This window comes from Drosophila subobscura, chromosome E, assembly GCF_008121235.1.
Source record: "Drosophila subobscura isolate 14011-0131.10 chromosome E, UCBerk_Dsub_1.0, whole genome shotgun sequence".
NCBI lineage: Eukaryota > Metazoa > Arthropoda > Insecta > Diptera > Drosophilidae > Drosophila > Drosophila subobscura.
In genome coordinates, this window is record NC_048531.1 from 15,068,533 (window position 1) to 15,093,436 (window position 24,904).

At 47.9% G+C, this 24,904-nt stretch overlaps 4 protein-coding genes across 7 annotated transcripts in view; 2 read left to right on the forward strand and 2 right to left on the reverse strand.

Moving 5' to 3' along the window:
* LOC117889863 (semaphorin-2A) overlaps window positions 1–18,489 on the forward strand; it is a 44,863-nt gene extending 26,374 nt beyond the window's left edge. The window contains exons 3-15 of one of the 2 annotated variants that reach the window (XM_034794369.1): window positions 8,779–8,866; window positions 10,131–10,182; window positions 11,269–11,337; window positions 11,649–11,759; window positions 11,935–12,072; window positions 12,551–12,683; window positions 12,749–13,105; window positions 14,203–14,431; window positions 14,821–15,324; window positions 15,843–15,995; window positions 16,131–16,239; window positions 16,505–16,602; window positions 17,271–18,489. In XM_034794369.1, the coding sequence (XP_034650260.1) occupies window positions 8,779–8,866; window positions 10,131–10,182; window positions 11,269–11,337; window positions 11,649–11,759; window positions 11,935–12,072; window positions 12,551–12,683; window positions 12,749–13,105; window positions 14,203–14,431; window positions 14,821–15,324; window positions 15,843–15,995; window positions 16,131–16,239; window positions 16,505–16,591 (2,030 nt within the window). In that variant the 3' untranslated portion in view covers window positions 16,592–16,602; window positions 17,271–18,489. Of the gene's footprint in view, window positions 1–8,778; window positions 8,867–10,130; window positions 10,183–11,268; window positions 11,338–11,648; window positions 11,760–11,934; window positions 12,073–12,550; window positions 12,684–12,748; window positions 13,106–14,202; window positions 14,432–14,820; window positions 15,325–15,842; window positions 15,996–16,130; window positions 16,240–16,504; window positions 16,603–17,267 lie in introns of both variants that reach the window. The other variant, XM_034794368.1, reaches the window with a different exon arrangement.
* On the reverse strand, window positions 3,629–7,839 carry LOC117889864 (NADP-dependent malic enzyme-like). 3 transcript variants are annotated; one of them, XM_034794372.1, is made up of 4 exons: window positions 7,669–7,839; window positions 4,409–5,605; window positions 4,061–4,355; window positions 3,629–4,002 (listed from the first exon to the last, which is right to left on the reverse strand). In XM_034794372.1, exons 1-4 carry the CDS (start codon window positions 7,810–7,812, stop codon window positions 3,845–3,847), a joined length of 1,794 nt encoding a protein of 597 aa, XP_034650263.1. In that variant the 5' UTR covers window positions 7,813–7,839; the 3' UTR covers window positions 3,629–3,844. The 3 variants fall into 3 exon arrangements, with proteins under 3 accessions (XP_034650263.1, XP_034650262.1, XP_034650261.1); XM_034794371.1 differs by lacking the exon at window positions 7,669–7,839 and adding an exon at window positions 5,661–5,822 and having other exon boundaries at window positions 3,632–4,002; XM_034794370.1 differs by lacking the exons at window positions 3,629–4,002; window positions 4,061–4,355; window positions 4,409–5,605 and adding exons at window positions 5,830–6,065; window positions 6,121–7,612 and having other exon boundaries at window positions 7,669–7,827.
* A 1,721-nt stretch (window positions 18,490–20,210) lies between the features above and the next one.
* On the forward strand, window positions 20,211–21,395 carry LOC117891009. Its single transcript, XM_034796165.1, has 3 exons — window positions 20,211–20,914; window positions 20,979–21,115; window positions 21,237–21,395. The coding sequence occupies exons 1-2, from the start codon at window positions 20,303–20,305 to the stop codon at window positions 21,084–21,086; spliced, it is 720 nt and encodes a 239-aa protein (XP_034652056.1). The 5' UTR covers window positions 20,211–20,302; the 3' UTR covers window positions 21,087–21,115; window positions 21,237–21,395.
* Window positions 21,396–22,067: 672 nt separating this feature from the next.
* Window positions 22,068–24,019, reverse strand: LOC117891006 (NADP-dependent malic enzyme). The gene is made up of 2 exons (XM_034796163.1): window positions 22,147–24,019; window positions 22,068–22,078 (listed from the first exon to the last, which is right to left on the reverse strand). Exon 1 carries the CDS (start codon window positions 24,002–24,004, stop codon window positions 22,157–22,159), a length of 1,848 nt encoding a protein of 615 aa, XP_034652054.1. The 5' UTR covers window positions 24,005–24,019; the 3' UTR covers window positions 22,068–22,078; window positions 22,147–22,156.
* Between the last annotated feature and the right edge of the window lie 885 nt (window positions 24,020–24,904).

Sequence of the window (24,904 nt, forward strand, 5' to 3'; positions counted from 1 at the left end):
TTTCCCTACATTTTATGGAACTGCCATCATAAAATGGAATAAAGAAGCGCACAGAAAAAGAAAAAGAGAGATAGAGAGATAGAGAGAGAGAGAGAGAGGAAGAGGCGGAGAGGAAACAAAATGAAACCAAAAGCGCAGCGCAGTAAAATGAAGTCTAAAAACTAAATCCCACATAAGGTACGAACGTGCTCAACACAAATGCCAGGTGCTTACACACACACACACACACACACACACACACACAAACAGTCACACCGACAGTCACACTGGAACGTGGCATCCTGTTTACCGTTTACCTTATTGGACTTTAACTGTGAAGAGCAGCAGCAGCAGCAGCAGGGACAGCGGCTGTGGTAGCGACAGCAGCAGCTATTTGCACTGCCCCATGAACACGAACAGAAGCAACAGAATATACACAATGCCGCCGCGCAGCACTGAGCAAACTTGCCCCCAAAGCCAAAGCCAAATTTAAGCCCTTCCCCCACGGCCAAAGGCACACGCTTTGCATATGTCGAAGCAGACGGAGACGGAGACATCTCTGGTGCAGCTTGCCATCTCCCGGCAGGCGCATTCAACTGGAAGCTGTTAAATATCGAACACATATTTATATGCAGGTACAAGCCAAGCCATACCAGGGGCCAAACCAGGCGGGGCCACTGGCGTTGCCAGGACATTGGTAAATGGCTAAAGATTTGTGCGACAGAGCGACTGCTGCAGGAGCACAGATAAGCTTGATGCATGGCTGCTGGGCCCTGCGACCAGCCTTCTGCCCCAAAGCTAATGCAAATCCAAATGCATGTAAGGGAAGGGACTAGATATACTTTATTTTAGGTAAATTTAAGAGCAGAATCGAAGCATGAGCAAAGGAATTGCATAAAGCTTTTCTCTATCTTCAATTATCTAATGTGAATGAGTGGAGACTGAAGGCCTCGGCCAGCGGCAGAGTGCTAGCCTCCACCTGTCTAGCCTTCATCTCAAAGCGATAGATGGACCCTTCGCTTGGAGGAGTGAAGTGTCCTGGCATTTGTCTTAATAAAATTCCACTGCCCTGGCAGCTTCCTTTGCTGTGGCTGCTGCAAAGCCAATCATTGTTAAATTAACGCCATAAAAAATTACGCACTCTCTCTCGCTGGCACGCTTGTCTCTCGACTGCCAGGACTACGCCGAGAACTGCCTGACTCCAGCACTCCTCGTCGCAGCGGAGTGGCAAGTCAAGCAGCTGAACCGCAACTGAGACGAGAATCAAATAAAAATTAAGTGCTGACTCAGTTCGTCTGGAAAAAAAAGAAGCAAAGAAACGAAACGAAACGTAACGTCAGGGAAGGCACAGGGCCCAGAGGAGAAACACAGAGCGGCATGCAAAGTGGAGATAAGAAAAATTTCTCCACAAACAACAGCAGCGAGTGGGTGGTGTGGGGAGGCATTTACATGGCCGCAAAATACACACACACACACACACACACACAGAAGACACAACACAATGGAGAGGACGCAGCAAAACAAAACTGTTGACTGTGCGAAGCGTGTAGATGGATAGTCGGAGGAGGTTTCTCCATATGGAGAGGCGACTGCCAAAGAAAAGTTGGTCCAAAAACTGTGACCATATGGAGGGACAGGACAGTCAGGTGTGTGTGGCGGAGGAAACAGAGCAGCCTCAGCCTCAGCCTCCCTCTTGCGCTGGCTAAGACAAATGATGTAAAATCCATTTGCTTCCACGAAAAAGAGGGAATATTTTTCATTTACCTGCCGAGGATACAGCTGGCACATTCCTCAGCCTGCCCCCTCCCTGCTGCTGCTGGCCGCCTGCCATCTCAGTCGTTGCCATTGGAAGTTAAGTATACGTAACGTAAACGCAAATTTAATGCTTGAAAAAATCGCCTAAATGGATCTAAGTGCTACTTGCTTTCTGGCCTTCAGTTTGGTTTTCTTTTCTTTTTTTTTGTTGCTCTGCAGCTGGCCTCTGGCCTGCCGCTCTGTGGCCTGTTTTATCTCTCTCAGCAGATAAATGAAAATCTTCAAAAAGATGAAGTAGCGGTCGGCAGCAGCGGCTTTCCCTTGGTGGAAAGTAGCAGCTAGAGAAGCAACACAGAAGCCGTAACAGCAGCAGCAGCAGCAAGCCTAAGTAGACTTTTGTGTTTATTGAGGCTACTTATCGACTGTACACAGCCAAGTGAGCTTCGCCCTTTGGCCGCAACCTCTCCCTCTCTCTGCCTCAAATTTGGCCTATTTAAGGCTTAGGCTTGGCCAGATTGATAACTGAGAAAGGAGGAGGGAAACACCAAGCAAGCGAGACTGCGGCCAGCCATGCAAATATGAAGTCAAGATCAACAATTATCCGAAAAAACCAACAGAAAAGCCAGCAAAAAACCAAAGGGAACTGGAGGGCGGGCCGGGTGTAGGGCGGAGCCTGTTTAGCTCCTCTTTTATTTGGTTTATCTGGGCTATAATTTATACGCTGACGCATCATATAATCTAGTGAAAAAAAAAGAAACCCTTAACCTTTGCCGCTGGCATTTAAATTTAGAGCCCCATTGTGGGGCGTAAATCGATGCTAGGGGGGAGGGAGGGAGGTTGGCAAAGCCACCCCACAGGCGGCGAAATTTACGATTTAGACACGTTCAACAAGCCGCATACATTTTTATGGCCAATTAAATTCTATAAGCCAAGCTAACCGTAACGAAAGAGAGCGCGGCGCTTCGAGATCTGTTTTGGCTCCCACTCTGCCACTTAAAGATTTCTCCACTGCCACTTGCCGACTGGATATTGATTGGTGGGACAGCCAAATGTGTGCGGACTCTACTTGTATTAAAGTGTGAAGTAATGAATATTAAAATGGAATTTCCAAGCGTTGCAAGGCCACGAGAGAAGGACACACACACACACACACAAGGACGGGACGCACATTGACAGAGAGCAAATATTTTGACAGCTGTCAGTTGAAGAAAATGATTTCACATTTTTGCCTTGCCTTTTTTTATGCTCCCCCATCTTTGGCGAGGTTGGAGATGTCTCCACAGCGACAACATCAACATCGTGGCAAGTTTCTGTGTGCGGGATGTAGGGAGGCGAGGAGCAGCCAGCAGTGGAGCAGCCACATGCCAATGCCAAGCTGATAGACAGGCAGGCAGGCAGGCAGGCGATGGCCAGGGGCAGACGCAGAGTCAGGGGCAGACAACGTGCGACTGCCGCCTGACTGCTCTTTTAACACCAATTGCTTTTTAATGCATGCACGTCCACTCCCTCCCTCTTTTCAGAGTGTGTATGTGTGTTTGTGGAGCGTTTAAACAAGAAGGAAATATAGAATCTACTGCTACCAAAGTATACCCTGTACTTTACTGGAATTTAACTGAAGAATTCTCTTGAAGCTTCAATCGCTTCCAATTGAAACGCAAATCGATTGAGTACCAAATGGCAGCTAGTTTATATTCCCACCACAGTTGAGGCTTCTCCTTATGCCTGCTGGATACAGCATACCCCAAACACACACAACACATCTGTAGGGTATGGCAAAAGGCAAAGCGTGAGAAGAGCAGAGCAGAAAAGAAAGAAATTGATTGACATTTTTGGTGAGCAGCAGACATTTCGTCCTATTTTATATGCAAATCAGCAGGATACACACACAGATACGCACGCGCACACACGCACACACACACACACACAAAACACACACCCGTCGTGGAGGCAGCATGTCAATGTCCCTCGTTGACAGGACAATAATAACGTTAAAATGTCGAGCATTTACCGCCACACTGCTCCTCCTCCTCCTCCTCCTAACAGACACCAGATACATGTAGCTGAATGTGTGTGTGTGTGTAGTGTATCTGTGTGTGTGCTTTGCATCTAATTACAAAATATTCTTCGCCTTGCAATCTTTGCCACGGCAAGCCGGGAAATCAGGATACGGCCAGGTGGGCGGCAGAGCGCTCTGGTACTCCAGCCTGTACTGCGTTTTCTGTATGAATGCGCACACATCCTTGGGCACGGGATAGATATTTGACAGGCCTACAAAGAACCCAAAAGAAGTCACCAAAAACAATCGAAATGCGAGATAGAACCGTACCATTTTCAAACAGATACTTGGCCACGGCCACACCCACATCCAAGGCCAAGTTGTGTGCCTCCCTAATGGCGGGATAGAGACTGCCAGCGGCCAGCCGCTCCTCGGATGTGCTCTTGGCCAGCGTGGCAGCCACTTCCGCGTAGATGTCGTCCGGCAGGAAGCGGGCACGCGCACAAATCGCACCCAAGGCAATGCCAGGGAACACCAGACAATTGTTGGCCTGTGCCGGGGTGAAACGTTTGCCATTAAACACCACGGGCGGAAAAGGCGAACCCGAACAGTACAGGACGCGACCCTAGGGAGGAAAATTCAAATGTAGAACAAAGCGAAGAGCTGCGGAATTATCACCTCTGTAAAGGTGTAGGCCTGCTCGGCCGTGCACTCCGTCTTGTTGGTGGGATTCGAGAGGGCAAACACGGCTGGGCGCTCCTGATGTTTGGCCAATGAGCGTAGCACCTGCTCGGTGAAGAGTCCACCAACGCCAGTGGCGCCCAAGAGAATCGAAGGCTTTAGTTGCTCCACGGCGGCTACCAGATCTTTGATCGGATCCATGGGCTTGGCAAACTGCCTGGCCTGCTCCTCGATCTTCTCCGAGCCGCAGGTGACGAGTCCATTCTGATCGAAGAGATAGATTTTGCTTGCCGCCGCCTCCAGCGAGAGTCCTCGTCCCTGCAGGGCCGTGAGCAGCATATTGGCAATGCCAAGGGCAGCGCTGCCTGCACCGACGAACAGGAAGATCATGTCCTCCAGCTTCCGCTTGGTCACGCGCTCCACATTGAGCATGCCGGCCAGACCGGTGGCGCCTGTGCCCTGAACATCGTCGTTGAAGCAGCAAAAGGAGTACTGATACTTCTCCAGGAACTTGATGGCATTGGGCGTAGCAAAATCCTCGTGATGGATGAAGGTATCCCCGCCGAAGCACTCCACCGTAGCCTCCATGAACTCCTGCATGAAGTCCTCGTACTCCTCGCCGCGTACGCGCTTTATCCTCGCTCCCACATACAGCGGATCGGCCAGCAGCTCCTCGTTGTCGGTGCCCACATCCAGGCAGACGGGCAGCAGCTGCTGCGGCGCCACACCCGCCAGTGCGGTGTACAGGGCAATCTTGCCAATGGAAATGCCCATGCCATTGGCTCCCATGTCGCCGAGGCCCAAGACGCGACCTCCGTCCGTCACACATACGGCACGGACATGCTTCTCCTTCCAATTCTCGAGCACATCCCTGATGTGGCCCCGATCGAAGATGGTGATGTACAGGCCGTCGGGATACTTGAAGTGCAGCCCAAACGAAGCGACAATCTCCCCCACAGTCGGTGTATAGATGATGGGCAACACAATTTCCGTGTAGTCCCTCAAGAAGCGATAGTAAAGCCGCTGGTGGCGATGCGACAGCGAGTTGATGTACGTAAACTTGCTGATGTTGCCCCTGCGCGCCTGGAAGTTGACCCACACGGCATTCAGCTGCTCCTCCAAGTCCCGATACGAACAGGGCCACAGTCCATGGACGCCCAAGCGCTGTCGCTCCTCAATGGTGAAACTTAGGCCCTGGATGATGGATATCAGATCAGCGTATCAGCAGCGGACACCTTTCACCACTCGCCTTGTTCAATTTGCCGTCTGTAACGGAGTGCCAATCTGGCCGCACAATGTGACTGCGGGCATCGTTGTGCACCTGCAAAAAGCTTCTCCCAATCGCACTCAGCTGTGAGGCCAGCCGCGGCAGAGGACGCAGCTTGGTAAAAGTCATTGAGAAAAATGTTTGTACAGAGAAATTTAATAATCGAAAGGAATATACGAATGGGGAAAAGGCCTGCTTGTAAATGCTTCAATTAAAAGGAAATCTTGACATCTTCCGGTGGTATTTTGTAGTCTTTGGTGAAGGGAACTCTGGGCAGATCTGGGTACTTCCATGGCTCCACCAACGAATCGCCGTTGCACAGCTCGTACAGATTTTCGACAATGAACTTGCAGATGTTCTCTGGCACTGGATGGACTTGTCCCAGATCTGAGGGATGATATTAGAGAAGGGGAACCTGATTCATGGCACAAACAGATCCTACCATTATCGAACAAATACTGAGCCACAGCGACGGCAACAGTCAGTGCCACATCCTTGGCCTCTGTTGCCTTTGGGTAGAGTCTGCCGCTGTCTATGGCATCCTCCTCGGGATACTGCGCCAAGGTGTGGGCGGCCATCAGGAAGATCTCGTCGGGAATGGTCTTGGCATTGGCGGTCAACACACCCAGCCCAATGCCGGGAAAGGCAAAGCAGTTGTTGGCCTGGCCGGGCGTCATGCGTTTACCATTGACCACCACGGGCGGAAATGGTGAGCCCGCAGAGAACAGAGCGCGACCCTCTGTGAAGGCGTAGGCCTGCTCGGCCGTGCACTCAGCCTTGCTGGTGGGATTGGAGAAGGCAAAGATGGCGGGACGCTCATTGTTGGCGCCCATGAAGCGCAGAATCTTCTCCGAAAAGAGTCCAGCAATGCTGGTAGCGCCCAAGAGGATGGATGGCTTCACCTTCTCCACCAGCTCATCGAGTGCCTTGATGTGTGGCATGTCCTTCGCATACGGTTGAATGGGCGGCGCCACGTCCTTTCTGCTCTTCACAATGAGTCCATTGTGGTCGAAGACGTAAATATTCTTCACGATGCGCTCCATGTCCAGCTGGCGGGTCTTTAGCTCCTTGGTGAGGAGACTCGCCACGCCCATTGCGGCACTGCCAGCGCCGGCAAAGACGATAACGTGATCGGGCAGCTTCTTCTTGGTGATCCGCTCGACGGCCAGCAGTCCAGCCAGTCCCACAGCTGCCGTACCCTGGATGTCATCGTTGAAGCAGCAATATTTGTGCTGATACCGCTCCAGCAGCATGAAGGCATTGGGCGTGGCAAAGTCCTCGAAATGGATGAGCGTCCGCTGTCCCCAGATCTCGACGACGGCCTGCATGAACTCGTCCACGAACTCGTCGTACTCCCTGCCCCTGATCCGCCTGTCCCGCGTCCCAATGTACATGGGATCGGCCAGCAGCTCCTCGTTGTTGGTGCCCACGTCCAGGCAGACGGGCAACAGCTGATGCGGCGGCACGCAGCTAAGGGCCGTGTACAGCTCCAGCTTGCCCACTGTGATGCCCATGCCGTTGGCGCCGAGATCGCCCAGGCCCAGGATACGCTCGCCGTCCGTCACGCACACAGCCCTGATGTCAGACTCTGGCCAATTCCGCAGCACCTGCGCCACATGACCGCGATCGTACTTCGTCACATACATGCCCATGGGCCCGCGGAATATCATGCCGAATATGGTGCAGGCCACGCCCACAGTGGGCGTGTAGATCACCGGCAGCACGTCCTCCAGGTGCTCGGACAGAAAGCGAAAGTAGAGGCGCTCGTGCCGCTGTCGCAGGGATCTGAGGTACCGATACCTGCCGATATTCGTGGCCCGCGCATGAAAGTTGGCCGCCACGGCAAAAACCTGCTCCTGCATGGTGCGGAATGCGGCCGGGAAGAGGCCGTGCACATGCAGACGCTGCCGCTCCTCCATGGTGAAATTGAGACCCTGTTCCACACACAAATCAGTGGGAATTCAAAGAGAACAAAGGGATGTTGCCGTACCTTGTTATTTTTGGGCGCCAAAACACTGGGCACAGGCGCTCTGACAATGTCATGATGGTGCCGCCGACTGTTATTGGTAGGATTCTGGCTGTGGGTCTGCTGCAGCCGCTGATTTACGGCAAAATAGAATTTAGAGAGGGACATTGCAAACGATATCGAAATGTAATTCAAAGAGAAATAAACCCAAACCCAAAAAACTCTGAGCCAACTTTGACACTCATTTGCATAAGGTTAAAGGCGGGAAAAAACTCTGCGACTGCGACAGTATGGAATCATTCATTTATTCACTCACTCACTCATTAGGTATTCTTATGGAAATCACTTTTGTTACTGTTACTGGTTGCCATTGTTGTGCCTGAGCCCATTAAGGGTCGCTGGGGGTCGTCAATGACCAAAAGAAAAAGTGAAGAGAAGTCAACACAAATGACTCTTAGCGATGCCATCAAAGGATTTGTTTGGGGCTTTGGCCTCAAATAAAAAAAAGTTGTCCTGTCTTGTCCTGTTTGGTCCTTTCCTTTTGTGCACAACGCTATGAGTGAGAGTGTATTTGTGTGTTGTTGTTTTACTAATTGTGCCAAATTAGTTGACAACTTAATGTCGTAAAAATTTCAGCTAAATGCCTCAATCTTTTGTTAATGACATTGACAGCGGTGCAACTTTTTCTTTGCGTCTCACGAACCGAAAGTGGGCTTGCCTTTGGGCTGTGTTTTTGTGTGGATCCTGGCCTGGGCCTCAGCACGTGACATATCTGGGTAGAGGCTATGGCTACGGCTACGTGACACTGTCAGTGTCAAATGTGCAAGGGCAGGGACAGGCGACAGGCGACAGGCAACTGGGGCGCAGAAGGACCCTGGGCCAAGGCTTTTGTGTTGTGTGTGTGTGTGTGTGTGTCCCCCGCCCTTCCATAAATTAACTTTGTGTGTGTGCTAAATTATAATAGTTTAATTAGTTGTTGCTAAACTGCTGCTGACAGTTTCATTAAGCTTTAATTAACTGCTGGTCCACTCACGCTCACTCACTCTCCCCCACTAACAAAATCTTTAAATCAATGAACCAAACACTCTGCTGTGCGTATACTTAATGCTCCTCTCTTCTATTCCTTACTTCTAGATCACGTCAAGGACTTTAGCTGTGGCCCACTGCATTACAGAACCTTCTATATGGATGAGCGCAACAATGCCCTCTACGTGGGCGCCATGTAAGTAGAGCGAAAAATGTTTGCCGAAAGGAGAAAAGCGACGACGACCCCAGGAATAATTAGAAAGTTCCGGTGTGGACTTTCGCATGGAAGATGTGTTGATGGGGTACAGAAGATGGCTGCCTGAACGCATTTAGGGGTGCATATTTCATTCATATTTTGCCAGGGAACAGGGCAGGGCAGAGGGACGCAAACCGGCCACACTGTCGGCATACATAATTATGAATTAATGCCCCAAACGGGTGCGGGTCTGCAATTTGACAACGAGAGGGAGCTGCCTGCCTGCTGCCTGCCTGCCACGTCTGCTCATTTGTCTGTGGTTAGTTGAGCAGTGCCGCATTTTAACGGTTGCGGTTGCTAAGGGGGCGGGGCAGAGAACCTCTGGAGCCTCTAGAGCTGGCAAACAAAGTAACCAAAATTACCACTTGACTCGAATGCCGCTTACTACCCCAGGAACAGTAGCAGCAGAGGGAGCGGTAGCTGGAGCTGGAGCTGAAGCAGACCACAGCTGGCAGCACTCGTCGTTGTCGGCGGCGGTGGCATCATCAGCGATTGTTACCCGGAGGACTCCCTAGAACTCATTCCCCATGCAGCGCGCGCGTCTCCCATGGCTGGCCATGGAAATGAAGATTAATGGCTTTTGAGTTGTCGAGGGGAAAGCGCTACCCAAAAACTCTCTCTGCTCCGACCAACTACATAAAACACACTCTACACTCCCTTCCCCCCACACCCTGCACACCCCTTTTCCGTGTGTTCCCGTGTTCCTTTTGTTTTTCGGCAAAAGTTTCTAGTGGCCGGAAAGTGGCGATGCCGCAGCCATTTCCATTTCCATAATGCCGCTGCCGCTGCCGGTGCCGCTGCCGCTCCGACTTTGCCTCCGTTAAGCCTCTGCCCTGGAATATGGACACGCAATATTGCGACATTCGACATATCAATCAATCACAGGCACAGTGACTGCAATAAGTACGCTGGCAGGGCTTGACAGGCCGCACAGCAGGTGCATCAACCAGCTACCGGGAGGGGGGCTTGACAATTTTTCAAAATAAAAAGACATTGACATCCGCAACCTCTGCCCCCCCGAAACGCAGACAGGTGGCAACTGGTGTGGCATTAACCTATCGTCTGGCACGAGTCAGGGATTAGGTCATGTGTCGAGTGTGTCCTCTGTGTCGTGTCGTTTTTGCTGCGACAAAGTTTGGCTCTTTAATCATTTACCTGACTAATCATTTGTCTCTTTTTTTCATGCTGTTGTCTCTTCTTGCAGGGATCGCATTTTTCGGCTGAATCTGCGTAACATAAGCCAATCGATTTGCGAGGTAAGTGTCCCTGCCCATCCATCCAGCCATCCTTTACTTCCTTCCAACTCTCAGAGTGTCTTCCCGGGGAAACCATTTTGCAGAGTTTCATCTGTGACAGCACACAATTGCACTTTAATGATTCCATCTTCAACTGTCAATATCCGCCTCTGTCCGCTCAAGCGTTTTACGTTGAGTTGAGTTTTCTTTTTATTTGTGTTCGTTTTTCTTTGGCTGCAATCTGGGGCCATGGCTGCTGCTTCTCCTGACCAGGAGCCAGGAGCCAAATGCTTTTAACAGCAATTATTTGTGCTGACTTCTGAGCGGGTCGCCGAAGGAATTCCATTCCATTTCAAGTCGAGGCCCCTCCAGCACTTAGCCGCACGATTGCCCACCCCCACTGACACTCCTTCTCTGCCTCTCTCTCTCTCTCTATCACTCTCTCGGGCAATGGCCAAGGCAAGTGCAAGTGGGAAAGTGGGAAAGTGCATCCATCCAGCAGCAGGCACCGGATATTGTGTCTATATGTCAAGCATAAAAATTGTCAGTCGATGGCTTTTGCACTTCTCTCTTTCGCTCGCTCGCTCTCTCGCTCGCTGCCATTGATTTGTGGCTTTCACTTTGGCAAAGAATTCTGGCTGAAATGGTCTCCAAATTTATTGAATCATTCCGTGGAATGGGTAGTAGGATTCCACATTGTAGATTCAGATGTGTTGTCGCAACAACAAAACAACAACAAAATCGAATTAAATAAACAAATGCTCCAACGTGAGATACGTACAAAGCCAGAACAAACACAAACAAAGATGGAGAGTACACTGAGAGAAATATTCTGCATTTAATAAAAGAAAATCGAAATACTTAAAGCCCTAAAAATAGTTGATTTAATTTATTTGTTTCATTTTTATACTATTTTCAAAGATGTGTATTAATTTTTTTAAGCATTTTCCTGCAGTGCATGGGGAAGAAAAATGTTTGTGCCACACAAAAAATAAGAAAAATAACACGGGCGGGTGCGTGCCATCGCCGCAACATGACATTCCAGCACGCTTTCAATAAACTTTGGAAAATGGAAGAAATTTCACCCTGCTTCAATTTGTTTTACAGCGCGATGTTCTCATACTGGAACCCACCGGCTCCGACATTCTCAACTGTGTGTCCAAGGGCAAGCGGGAGGTGAGTCTGAATATAATACATAAATTCATACATGTACATACATAGATTTTATGTATGCATAGGACTTAGTCTTGCATTAACCTCTCTGACCAAAGCATGTGCAAAATTGTGTATGAAATTGAAATTGTTTGGATCCTGTACTCATGCCACGGCCTTTGCCATTTCCATTTCCATCTCCCCATTTCCATTTGCATCTTTGTTATATTTTGATTTTTGGCTTACGAATTTTGATTTTCCAACATTTATTTGCGTGCTACAACTACAACAACAATTACATTAAACGAAAACTCTATTAAATGGCAAACGACAAGAAGGTGGAATGCCGCAATCACATACGCGTCATACAGCCAATGAACTTCAATGGACATCGACTCTATGTGTGCGGCACGAATGCCCACAATCCCAAGGATTATGTTATAAATGTAAGTATGGAAAAGTTTGGGTTTTGGGGGAAAGGATTGTGTGCGACTGACTGACTAATTGTGAATGTCAGTCAAGTTTTCTGCCCAAAATTAAAGTCAACTAATGCGCTTTTCTCTTCTTCTCTCTTTCTCCATCCCAATTCAAACACGAATCCCACCGAATCGCAACCCTTAGGCAAACTTAACACATTTACCCAGATCCCAGTACGTGCCCGGCGTTGGCCTGGGCATTGGCAAGTGTCCCTACGATCCCGCTGACAACTCAACCGCCGTCTATGTGGAAAACGGAAATCCCTTTGGTTTGCCCGCGCTGGTAAGTTCAGGGCATCCCGAAAAGCGGAAGTGAAACGAAGAAAAGGCAAAGGCAAAGAAAAAGAAAAAGAAAACGAAAAGGGAGCAAGGCAGAAATAAAAAGAAAAAATGTCAATTGTAATAAAATTACAAAAGTAAAGTAAAGTGTGGGAGGGGCACCGCATGGAAGGGAAGGAAGTCAACGGAAAAGTTGCGTGTGTGTGTTTGAGGCAGAGGAAAGACAAATTTTAAGAACAGAGCGAGGCAGCAGCAGCAACAGTAGCAGCAGCAGCAGCAGCAGCAATAAAGCAGCTGAAATTAAATTAGAGCGAGCAATAGAAGAGGGAGGCACGTGCGTACACTTTATGCGTAATTGTGTGCGTGCGTGCCCCTGTCAGGGCTTACTGGGCGTATGCGTGATGTTGAGGCCTTAACCAAGACATTATCATCCCTATGCCGTATACTCACAACTCCCTCTCTGTCACTCTATCTCCATGCAGTATGCCGGCACCAATGCAGAATTCACCAAGGCCGATTCAGTTATTTTCCGCTCGGATCTCTACAATCTGACCAACGGCCGCAAGGAGGCAAACTTCAAGCGAACAGTGAAATATGACTCCAAGCTATTGGACAGTAAGTTGAACAGCAGATTCCGTGAAATGTTTATAAACTAATCTCTGATTCTTCCCATTTTGCAGAACCCAACTTTGTGGGCTCATTCGAGATTGGGGAATTTGTTTACTTCTTCTTCCGCGAACATGCCGTGGAGTACATCAACTGCGGCAAGGAGGTCTACTCGCGTGTGGCACGCGTCTGCAAGAACGATCGCGGGGGCAAATACATGATGAGCCAGAACTGGGCCACGTACCTGAAGGCACGCATGAACTGCAGCATTTCCAGCGAGTTCCCGTTCTACTTCAACGAGATTCAATCGGTCTACAAGATGCCCAGCGACGACAGCAAGTTCTATGCCACATTTACAACGAATACGAACGGTCTGATTGGTTCCGCTGTCTGCAGCTATGACATCAGGGACATCAATGCGGCATTTGAAGGTGAGTTTCAGGGGGAGTCTCTGCCCTCGCAGGGGGTATACTGGTATGTGAGTGTGTGCCCTTCTGATTTATTGCATTGGCCATAATTCTTGTGTGTGGATTTTTTTCTTGGAACAACTGTGGCTGGAATTACGCGTACAGGTGGAGTCCCTGGTCCCGGGTCCTCTGTTCTTTGCGCCTGGAATTTGTGCGTTAAATGGCGCGCATTGAATTGATGGGAGTACGCTGCTCCTCGTAGTCGTAGAGCTCCCCTCCCATTACCATCTTCCATGGGCGCTATGAAAACATTGTCGGTCGCAGGTCAGCTCAGATCCATCTTGAATTTCTTTGCACGGTTTAAAGCTGCAGGAAAAGCTCTTATGAGTGGGGCTGGGTAAACATGTGCATACCCTGCAGAGGTGCAGAATTTTTCATACAGATACTTTGCCTCCACTTTTATCTGACTAGCGGGTATCTTGCAGTCGATATATCGACATCTTATGTATGGTTTTAAAAAGTTCATTAACACCATAAAGTTGTGTGGCTCAGAATGTGTTTGCTTCTCTCTCTCTCACTCTGTGTGTGTATGGAGCTCTGCCAAGACTGACAGGCAGACAATCAGGCAGACAGCGGCAGACACAGAATGCCACAGGGCAAGTGGAGTAAAAAATCTGGCATACACTTAAAATTCATTACGGAAAGTTTGCGGGCATGTTGCACAGAGACACAGATACCACACACACACACATACACACACATGCCCACAGGCCAACACAGATACAGACAGACAGACAGGACGAGGACGAGGACGAGGACGAGGACAAGAACGTTGAGTGCAGAGGCAAAAAAATTGGTTGGGGGGAAAAGCCACAGCAATTAATTATGGGAAGAAACGATTATGCAACAGCTACACTTGAAGCCACATTGAAGGCCAGCCAGGATATGATGGCAAAAATGTATTTTTATATATTTTGTTCTCTCCTGTTGCTGTCTGTTTGCCACAAATCAGCCCTTGCCACAAAAAAACACTCGCACTGACACACATAAATTAAGTGTGGCATACTCCAAGGCTCCATACTGATGCTCTCTCTCTCTCTCTCTCTCTCTTATCCACTTAGGAAAATACAAGGAGCAGGCCAGCTCGAACAGCGCCTGGCTGCCCGTACTCAACCAGAAAGTGCCGGAGCCACGTCCGGGCACATGCCACAACGACACCGCCACACTGCCGGACTCCGTGTTGAATTTCATACGTAAACATCCGCTAATGGACAAGGCGGTCGATCATGAATTTGGCAATCCGGTCTTCTTCAAGCGAGACATAATACTCACCAAGCTGGTGGTGGACAAGTAAGTGAAAATTATATTCATTAGCGCTGCCAGTTGCCAGTTTGCAAGTCGCTCCTTGGCAGTCAGCCACAGGCCACACTGCCACACTGCCACACAGTCACACTGCAGCGTGTATCCCTGTTGACATTTGTCTCACTCTCTGAGGCTCCCGGCTCTAGCCTGGAGACAGTGAGACACGGACACAGAGAGACTGTAGTTCTGGCAGCGAGAAATGTTTTGACTTGGCCGGAACTTGTGAACAATGTGCCGCAGGATGTGTTTTTAGTTAAGCTCTTGCCACCAATGTGGCTGCCCTGCCACTTCCCCTCTTCTAACGTCTCTCTCTCTCTCTCTCTCTCTCTCTCTCTCTTTTTTGTGGTTTTCCCTTTTGTGTTTTATCTCCGCCCTAGGATACGCATCGACAAGCTGAACCAGGAGTTTCTGGTGTACTTTGTGGCCACCAGTTCGGGACAAATCTACAAGATTGTGCAGTTCATGCACTACGGCCAGCGGCACTCCAATCTGATTGACATCTTCGAGGCATCGCCGCACAACGAACCCATCCGCGAGCTGATTCTCAGCCAGAAGACGGGCTCCCTCTACCTGGCCACCGATCATCAGGTGAAGCAGATCGACATTGCCATGTGTGCCCGCCGCTACGACAGCTGCTTCCGCTGTGTGGCCGATCCCTACTGCGGCTGGGACCAGGAGGTGAATGCCTGCCGCCCGTACCAGCTCGGCCTTCTGCAGGATGTGGCCAACGAGACGTCGGGCATTTGCGATACGAGTGTGCTCCGCAAGCGTGTCACCTCCTCCTACGGCCAGACACTGCATCTCTCGTGCTTCGTCAAGATGCCAGAGGTGCTGCGAAAGAAGCAGACGCGATGGTATCATCACTCCACGGAGAAGGGACGGTAAGTGTCGTCGGCAGTCGGCAGTCGGCAGTCTCTATATCTACTTCCCCAGATCTATCTCTGTGAATCTCTTGAAAAATTGAAAGCAAATAATGAAATGGTTGGGGAAACTTCGCTTCATCTCACTTAGCCCTGGCTGCTGCCAATGCTGCGGTAAATTGACACTTTAAAATGCTCTCCAAGTCTGCTTTTTGGCATTTACGCTTATTTGACTGGGGATGCTGCCCCGTCTCCGAGTCTTGCAGCCCAGCAACCCCCAGCTCCTGCTGCTCCTTCTACTTTCTGGGGCTTCAAGTAATGGAAAAACTTTCAACTTTCTTTTGCCACAGCGACAAAAGTCGCTGTCTGCCGCACACACACAAACGCACACACACAAAGTGTATATATATTGATTTTTATTGTGCGTTTTCAATGCGTTCTCGAGGTTGGGAAAATGGAAAATCTCTCGCTCTCTAAACACGTCGCTTCCCCTCTATTTATTTCGCTATCTTTATCTCTCTCTCTTCTCCGTCTGGCAGCTATGAGGTACGCTACACGCCCACCAAATACATTGAAACGAACGAGGGCGGCCTCGTCCTGCTGGCGGTTAATGAGGGCGATGGCGGCCGCTATGATAGCTACTTGGATGGCACCCTGCTCTGCAGCTACGGGGTAACCGTGGACGCGCACAGGTGAGTCTCAAGCTCCAGGCTCCAGGGCCTGGCATCGCAATTAGCAGTTTGGCCCAACTTTTCTCTTGAGGCCGAAACCGGAACTGTCAATAACGCGTTTCCCCCCTCTCTCTCTCTCTCTATCTCCCCCGACAGATGCTCGCCTCCTTCGCAGAAGCAGGACTACCAGAAGATCTACTCGCATTGGTGCAACGAGTTCGAGAAATACAAATCGGCCATGAAACAATGGCAGGCCAAACAGGAGGTGGGTTCCAGCACACTTCAATTCATTTCTTGAGAAATCCAAAATTATACGCTTATTTCGGTAATTGCCGTGGGGGGCAGGGCAGGGGCCCGCACCATCTGCCGTTAATTGTTTTAATTAATTTTTCAGCGCCAGGTGCGGTGCGGCACGGCCTGGGGGCTGCCTTTTTGTGTTTTAATTATTTTCTAATTTGCCAGCAAATATTGTGCGCATAGAAACCTACATAATTTCCATTCTTTACCATTCTCCCACTCGCTCGTTTCAGCAATGCGGCCTCAAGGACAAGGCTGGATCTGTTAGCAGCAATGGCAAACATGTCAACGATGTCTTCAGCAATGATGCCCTGGTCTGACCCAGAAGTGAGTAGCCCAGAAATGGAAACAGAAACCAAAACTAACACCACAACCAACACCCATTAAAACCCACTATCATTCACAGTAGAACAACACTCGAATTTAGTTTTAAATTTTAGTTGAAAAAGTGTTTAGTTTTTAATTGAAAAAATATCCTGCATTCCAGTGTGGATATTTTTCTAAAAAAAAATAAACCTTTGCTGGCAATTGTCAAACATTTTCCGGTTCCAAAAAGGTTTTTTTCAAGCACAACAATTGCCAACTATTTTCTTTCGAGTGTGTATGTAAACCCTAACCAAAACTCTAACCTAAAATTATGTCCTTTGTCCATTACCCTACCCTGGACTGCTGCCGATGTTCCTGCTGCTGCCCCAATAGAGTACTTATATAGCTCCGAGTTCTTGTCATCATCGTCGGAGGGAGGCGTGCCGCCCGCCCACCACAAACTGTACATTTTCGTGTTCGTGCTTGCCATATTTGCTCGTTTCTAAAGTTTCTAGTTAAAATGTAAATGTAAGTTGAGTGGAGGTTGTAAGACAACCCGCAATTGAAACCACCCGCCCCCTCTGAAGCCTCACCAGTTCCCCAATGCCCTGACCCCATACTATATAAATGTACTGTACACGCATTTGCTCGATTTAATATGTGTTTCCATTGGTGTATGTATTATTGCAGGAGGAGAGGAGATGAAGCAAAACCAAACACAGTAAGCAGACAAGGGAGAAGATGGTGAGATGAAAATGCCAGGATGGGGAGAAAATCATGTGACAAGAGCCGAGCAGAAACCAACTACAAAGACTGAAATTTTTAAGCTTTTAGCATCGACAATATTTCGGATAATTTCAATGAGTTTTCTTATTATGATCAACACCTTCGTTACGTTTGCCATTCCGTTTTCCGTTCGTTTTGAGATGTTGTCAGCGTCAAATATTTGATTGATTTCGACATTAACTAACTGATATACAAAGATGGAGTAAACGATAAAAGTTACTAGCAAAAGGATCCTGCCATAAATCAAATGGAAATTTACGGTTTTACACACAGCATAGACACACATACACACACACACAGAATACACTCTCCGACACAGAGAATCTCTATATCTATTTCGAGCTACGGTTAAAAATACACAAAAACCACCTAAAGTGAAAATCTGACAAGTATAATTATAAACATAGCTCACATGATGATGATAATGATGATAGATGATCATTTTTAATACTGATTTCGATTTATGTTATGTTTTTGAGAACTCGTCGCTTGGCCATTTTGGGTTTTTGGGGGGTTGGGAAGATCTTAAACGAATTTGTATATTACTTAGCAATATTTGTTTAACTAAAACATAGTCTAAGATTATACGCATAAATTACTATATGTATATTTATACATGTACTCGTACGCATGTAAGATATGTGTGTGAATATCTGCCCAATGTTTAGGTCATAGACAAGTACGGAACCAACTTATAATATAGCCAAAACAGAACCGAGACAGATTCCATGACGCACGGCAGATGCAGAGATAGAGAGGAGGATGAAGAGGATTTTGTATATAGTAGAACTGCTTTAGACGATAAGATATTTAACCAGGCATTGATTTAACGTTTCTACGATTTGATTTTGATTTTGAACGATTCGCTATTTGGCATTAACTCGCTCTTGTATAGATTGTGCGTTGGCCTCTAATGTTTACGATAAGCAATAAATATAGTTATACATAAATACATATATTAGCATCTAGATAACATCTAGTACCAACCATACACGTATAGATATCGTACATAAAGTACGTATTGCATTGAGACCAGCATCCGACATGCTCATGAGATTACTTAATCCCTAGTTTTAGGTAAGTTGGTGTGTGGCAAGTATGTGCGTTTTTTAAGCAAGAAGTAACTCAGACACACTCAAATGCATTTAGTAAGACATATGTATTTATGGCTGAGAGACAGGATTAGGCAGGTGGATAATCGTATCCCTAATACGAAGAGAATACTTTGACACTGCCATAAAAAGAGCATAAGCCATGGAAAAACTAAACGCTTCACAGAACAGTAAGCCCCGAAAAGGAACGAGTATTTGCAGAAATAGAGGAACACAAACTGAAAGGAACACTAACTAATTCATTATCTACACACAAACACAACAAAAACACTCTCAACAACAATATTTTTCTAAAGATTTTCTCAGCAAAATTTTTAATGTTTCCCAACCGAAAAAATAGGAAAAATATAACCAACATTTTATCGTTGCATACTAAAAATAATAAATACTACAAAGAAACTAAAACATCAAAAAAACAATGGAAAATATTTAAAAAGCTACTAATGCTCTGAGCTTCTAACTTTAATGAATCCATACGAGATTTTTTGTTGCCTTCGGTAGTTTTTGTGTTCAAGGATTTTATTGTAAATAATTTGAAGATTATGTGAAATGTTTTGTATGACAATCACATGATGTTGAGTAAAAAGATATTGAAAAAATGATAAAAAACTGACAGAAAACAGAAATCAATTGCCATGATGGCAATTAAAGATGGAAATTAATATTAATTGAGTACTTAATACACAATTTATTGTAAAAATAGTAATAATTAATAATAAATTAATCGCGATATATATAAATACATGCATACAATACACAAACAAAAACACACACAGACAGAAAAAAACACACACATAGATAAACAACTTTTACAAAGTATTCATACAATAAAGGAGAATTTGCGCTTAAATTACAAAAAAAAAACATTCGAATGTGGTTCAATTCAAACCATTTGAAAACAGAAAAAAACGCAAATTGATGATTCATGAGCTATAAAATATTCCAACAACAAAAAAAACAAACAAGAAAACAAAAGAATCAAATGGAAAACAGAATAATTCAATGAAATAAAACAAAAACAAATTAGCTGTAAACACATATAAAGAAAATGCAGTAAATAAATGTGATAAGATTCTTTAATAAGCAAAAAAAAGAAATTTTGTGTTTGTCTCTTTTCTTGGTGTGGTCAATTGTGGGGGAAGCGACTGTACGCACTGAGTTTGCAGTCGAATTTATTGCTGTTTCTGCAGTCTCGCACAAGGCATGAAAAATATAAGGTGGAACATCCATCAGAGGCAGCTAATCGCAGGTCCACAATATATGTGCATGTGTGCATGTGTATTTGAGACACAAAGGGAGCGGGACACAATGAGAGACGGAGAGTAAAACTTTCTTTCCCTACCTTCCATCTGCCCGCTTTGGTTGCGAGCGCCGTTTGTTTTGGAGCACAAAGCAGAGACGAAGAGAGTCGCTCCCGACGCTCTTGCAATTGCAAGATAAGGAAAAGTAACTTCAGCGGCTCGACGTTTCGGTTACCCTTGAAATCGAAACATCGAAAAGCTGCAATTTCAAACAGTGGCTACGACGGTTAAGTGTATGCGACAGCTACTACTTAGTCATACAATATTCCCCCCCGAAACATACATGAACATTAATCACTGCTGCAGTCGTTTACTACCCAGCTTGACAGACTTTGCCACTGTCGTATATACCCCGCTGTATGAGTAATTTATGTAGCAGTAAATGGGTCATAAACAGTAATCTCCACAGCATTCGAAAGCGTAAGTGTCGCTGCCCAAAACAAAATCACGCGGAGTAAGCGTAAAACAGTTGTGCGAAGAGTAAATCAAAGACATTAGTGTAGAAATATTGCGGTAAATAATTGAAATGCTTCATCTACTGCTGTTCGGGCTAGTGCTGGTCTCTGCCCATGCTCATCGGAGTCACAGACAAGTCCGCTATTCACCGGAGCTGATGAATGAACTGCGTGACTTTACGAAACTTATACCAAGTGCCACCATCGATGAACTGGTAGCAGAGCACTTGATCACCGACTCGGGCTTCCGCAAGGCTGTGAAATTTCTACGCAGTTCCGACTTTAAGCGATTACAGCAGCGCACTGAGGCCCTGCCAGAGGTCGTGGAGATAGTCAACTTTGTGCACCTCAACGATACTGTTTCCAGACCCAAATCCCGCCATTGGCCCATCTACTCCCAGCGCTACAGAAATCGTGTCCAGCGTCGCAGTGTGTACAATGTCCAGGGCGCTCGATGGGACGCCGAGGAGGAGGTGATTCTAGTGCTCATGCCGCAAGGGGCATCCTATGGAGGGGAAGCAGTGGGTTCCTTTATCAGCTTTGTGCGGGATTTACTGACACATCTGCCTCGTGACCGCTTTGTGGCGCTCATCAGCGAGAAGCGCCAGCGCAGTCCCCTATTTGGCAAGTTCTACGAGGCCTTGCGTAGTGCACAGTTCAAAATAATGGTAGAGGCAGCCATGGTAAGGTGTTATAGGTTGCAATTCTATGCTTACATGTGTACATGCATTCAATTCTCATTTTCAGAGCTCAAAGAACGTGGCGAGTGTGATCCGGGAGCTGTCGGACCACGATATTGATGCGCAGAGCCTAAAAGCAATTGGTTACGAAGTTATCTCCTGGGGACCAGCCTAATGGAGAGAGGGGGACACAGCTACCTTCTAATAAAAGTACATTTCTCCTGTTTTCGAACAAAAGCCGCCAGTGTACCCATTGTCAGTGGAACATGTGTTCGAATGATGAAAAAGGGGAAGCTCTGATGGGGCCAGGCTATTCATCCAATTCGAAACTAATGAAAATTCGTGTTACATATCCTGGAAAGTCTCTCTCTTTCTCTCTCTATTCATTTGTAGCCTGCAGTGCCGATAAACGATCGATGGTTTGAATGGAAGGCAAAGGCAGGCAACAGAAACTAAGCAAATAATTCAATATGACTGACAAAAACCCGACACAATGCCGAATGCATTTCATTTTCCATATTTGATAAATCCAATGAAACATCATGCTCTCCCGCACACACGCACCTGTCACTGCCAGACCGGCACACACACACACCCAACACACATTCAAACACAATCAAACACTCATGCAATTTAATTTGTCTGAATTTTTGTTGTGGCTTTGTTTCATAGCATTTCATGGTGGTTGTTTCCATTGTTTTGCAAGGTACAAGTTGGGGTATGACAGGCAGACAGAGTCATTTGTTACACTGCAATAGATATGAATGTAAATGCTATGAATTTATAGGGGTTCATATTGTAATAATCATCCAAGATCTCTTGTGATATTTGCACTTTTCACATACAAAAATATGTATAAATGTAGTACTACATCACAGGGTATCTCTTCATGTTCATTGCACATTTGTGTGCTTGTTGGTATAGTGTCAACGTCATATAGTGCCCCACTGGAGACTTTTCCAGCCAGCCCCTTGCACCGCACCCTCTCTCTCTCACACACACACAAACACACAGCATGAGTTGACACATGAAAATTGCATGCAATTAATTGCACGCTGGTGGGCCACTGCCACAGGACTCTGGGCACTTGTACGCTTCGAATCGAAATCAATATGCAGAACCCTAGAACCCGATGCCCGATCCCCCGCCCAAGGACCGGGCAAACAACTGTTATTAGATATGATATGCCATGCCATTTGCCCCTCAACTCTCTCTCTCTCTCTCTCTTTAATAACATTGTGGAATCTATGCGTTCTCCTTGTAATATTTGTGGGATTCGGTTGTGGAAATTACACTATCCTCCATGCAGTACACTTCACTGGCCACCGTCCGATAGCTGGAGTCGTACTTTTGGCTCTTGATGTACTCGGTGGGATTGTTCGGCTCTGGCCAGAGCGTGGCCAAACCCTTGCGGTAGGCATAGAGAAAGACGGCCTCTGCGATGCGCTGATTGATGCACTGAATCTTCCGTATCGGTGGGTAAACATTGCGCTGGGCCAAGTCGTCGGGCCAGACGAGCCAGGCCAAGCGTTCGGCGGCCACCAGGAAGGTCTCATCCGGCACGGTGGTCATGCCCGACAGCAGGATGCCCTGCAAAATGCCCGGCTGCAGATAGATGCTGTTGCTGCGTCCCGGCTGGTACCATTTGTTGGCATACTTCACACGCGGCAGCGACGAGCCCGTGATGAAGATACACCGACCCTTGGTGTAGGTGAAGGCATCCTCGGCGGAGCACTCGGCATTTTCGATGGGCCGCGACATGGCAAAGATGATGGGCTGCTCGGCGCTCCGCTCCATGGCGCGCAGCACCTCCTTGGTGAAGACATTCGGCTGCCCGCCGCCACCGACCAAGACATTGGGGCGTATCTGGTCAATGGCCTCCGCCAGATCCGTGGTTGGCTTCCCACAGTTGATGAACTCGCGCAGCACCGCGGGTATGCCCTTTCGATTGCCCACCACCAGGCCCTTGTTGTCGAAGAACCAAATGCGCTCCCGTGCTGTGCCCTCGATCAGACCCTCCTTCTTGAAGAGGGCAAGGCATAGGCGGGCCATGCCAATGTTCATGGCATGGGTGCCATAGAAGAGGAAAGTGTTGCACTTGAATTGCATTCTCTTCAGACGATTGGCCACAACCACGCCGGACAGGCCGCAGGCCCCCTGGCACTGGAAGTCAATGTCCATGAAGCACTGCAACTCTCGGTACTTCTCCAGCTGGTAGATGGCATTGTGGGCATCAAAGTTCTTGCACAGGATGGTCGTTCGCGAGCCAAACTGCTGCAGCACGGACAGTGCGAATTCGTCAAAGAGCTGGTGGAATTTCAAGTGGGATGTACGATGCTCGCGCAGACCCATGTACAGGGGATCCTGCAGCAGCTCCTCGTTGTCGGTGCCCACGTCCAGCACCAGGGGCAGACAGAAGTCCGGATGTATGCCGCCCAAGATGACATTCTGATGCAAAATGGACAATAGAACGGCCATGGAGTTGATGCCATAGTCACCGATGCTAAGCACAGAGGCGCCGTTGCTGACCATCACACAGCGCACGGTGCGACGTGGCCAATTCCGCAGCATCTGACCCACATGGCCCAGATCCTTGATCGTGATGTACATGCCCTGCGGTTTGTGGAAGAACAAACTGTGAAGCTTGATCAGAAAGTCCGTCTCCGAGCTCTCCAGCACTGGCATATAGGTGTTCCAGTTGGTCTCCAGCAGGCGGTAGAATAGCCGCCGATTGGTGCCTCCAAGATTGCGCAGATACATGAACTGCTGTGTCCGGGTGGTCATCTGATTGAGGAGCATCTTGCAGGCGGCCACCTGCTCGTCCATGGTGCGCACTGCCACCGGCAGCATGCCGTGAATGGACATCACTCGCCGCTCGTAGTCGCTGAAGGCCAGCGATTTGTTCAAAATGGGCGAACTGAGGTAGGCGTGGCCGTTCAGCAGGCCACCCGGCACGCGCGGATCCATGCGCCAGAAGTTGTCCAACTCGCGGGGTATCCGTGAGATAAGCTGCGCCCTGGCATCCCCCGAGACGCAAACCAGTTGATCCTTTTCCTTTTCTGTGGGAGCTTTCCTGCTCCGCGGGCTAGCCATCTTTTAGCGTCTAGAATTTTGTGTTTTGTTTTTGATATTAGGTGTCGCCCACTTGGGTATCAAATCACTTTTAACCCGGCCAACTCAACTCAACTCAACTCATATTTACAAGGATCATCATCTCACGACCCCAACAAATGGCACACGCATCTTGTTCACATTTGCATAGCAACCCGAGACGGACAGCCATCCCATCCCAGTCCCATTCCATTCCCAATCCCAGACCGCATCCCCTACTCCTGCTGGCATTATGCAAATTCTGAGCTGCGCACTTTGCGGCAACCTCAAAATGCCGAGTGACATTCAAAAATGTCGCCACTTCCGCTTGGTTTCCGCCGCATCCTCCCACTCTCTCACTTCCTTGTCCGAATTTTGATGCAAAATATCAACAATGGCAGACATCAAAAGCACCCAAAGACCATGCGGAAGACATGGCGCTACCTTTTATGCTAAATACGCTACGCGACAGACAACAGCAGCCACAAGTGCACTTGGCCAGCCGGGAATCTTAAGTGAAATGGCAACTGAGTAATATTTTTGGGCCGGCCGGCTGGAGCACCGCCAAAACGGAAACGGAATATGGCCAAGAACGTGGCACGAGGGACACAGACCATGGTAGACCATGGCTCCACGGTCTGAGCATTAACAAAAAGAAACAAAAGGGACGCAAAGGGCTCTGGCCATAAGCGGCTTAATTTCCTGGATCTCTGGGTGCGAGGCTGTCAGTCTGATGTTGCCTCAGATGTTGCCCCACCACTCCCTTGAGGTCTTGAGAACTTCGATAAGGGGGAGAGGGGATACAAAAATTTAAATACAGCGAAAATTCCATAACTAATTTGAAAAGGAAATGCACAAAACACTTCTACAGACGGCAAGGGATTTGGTGGGGAGTGAAGAGAA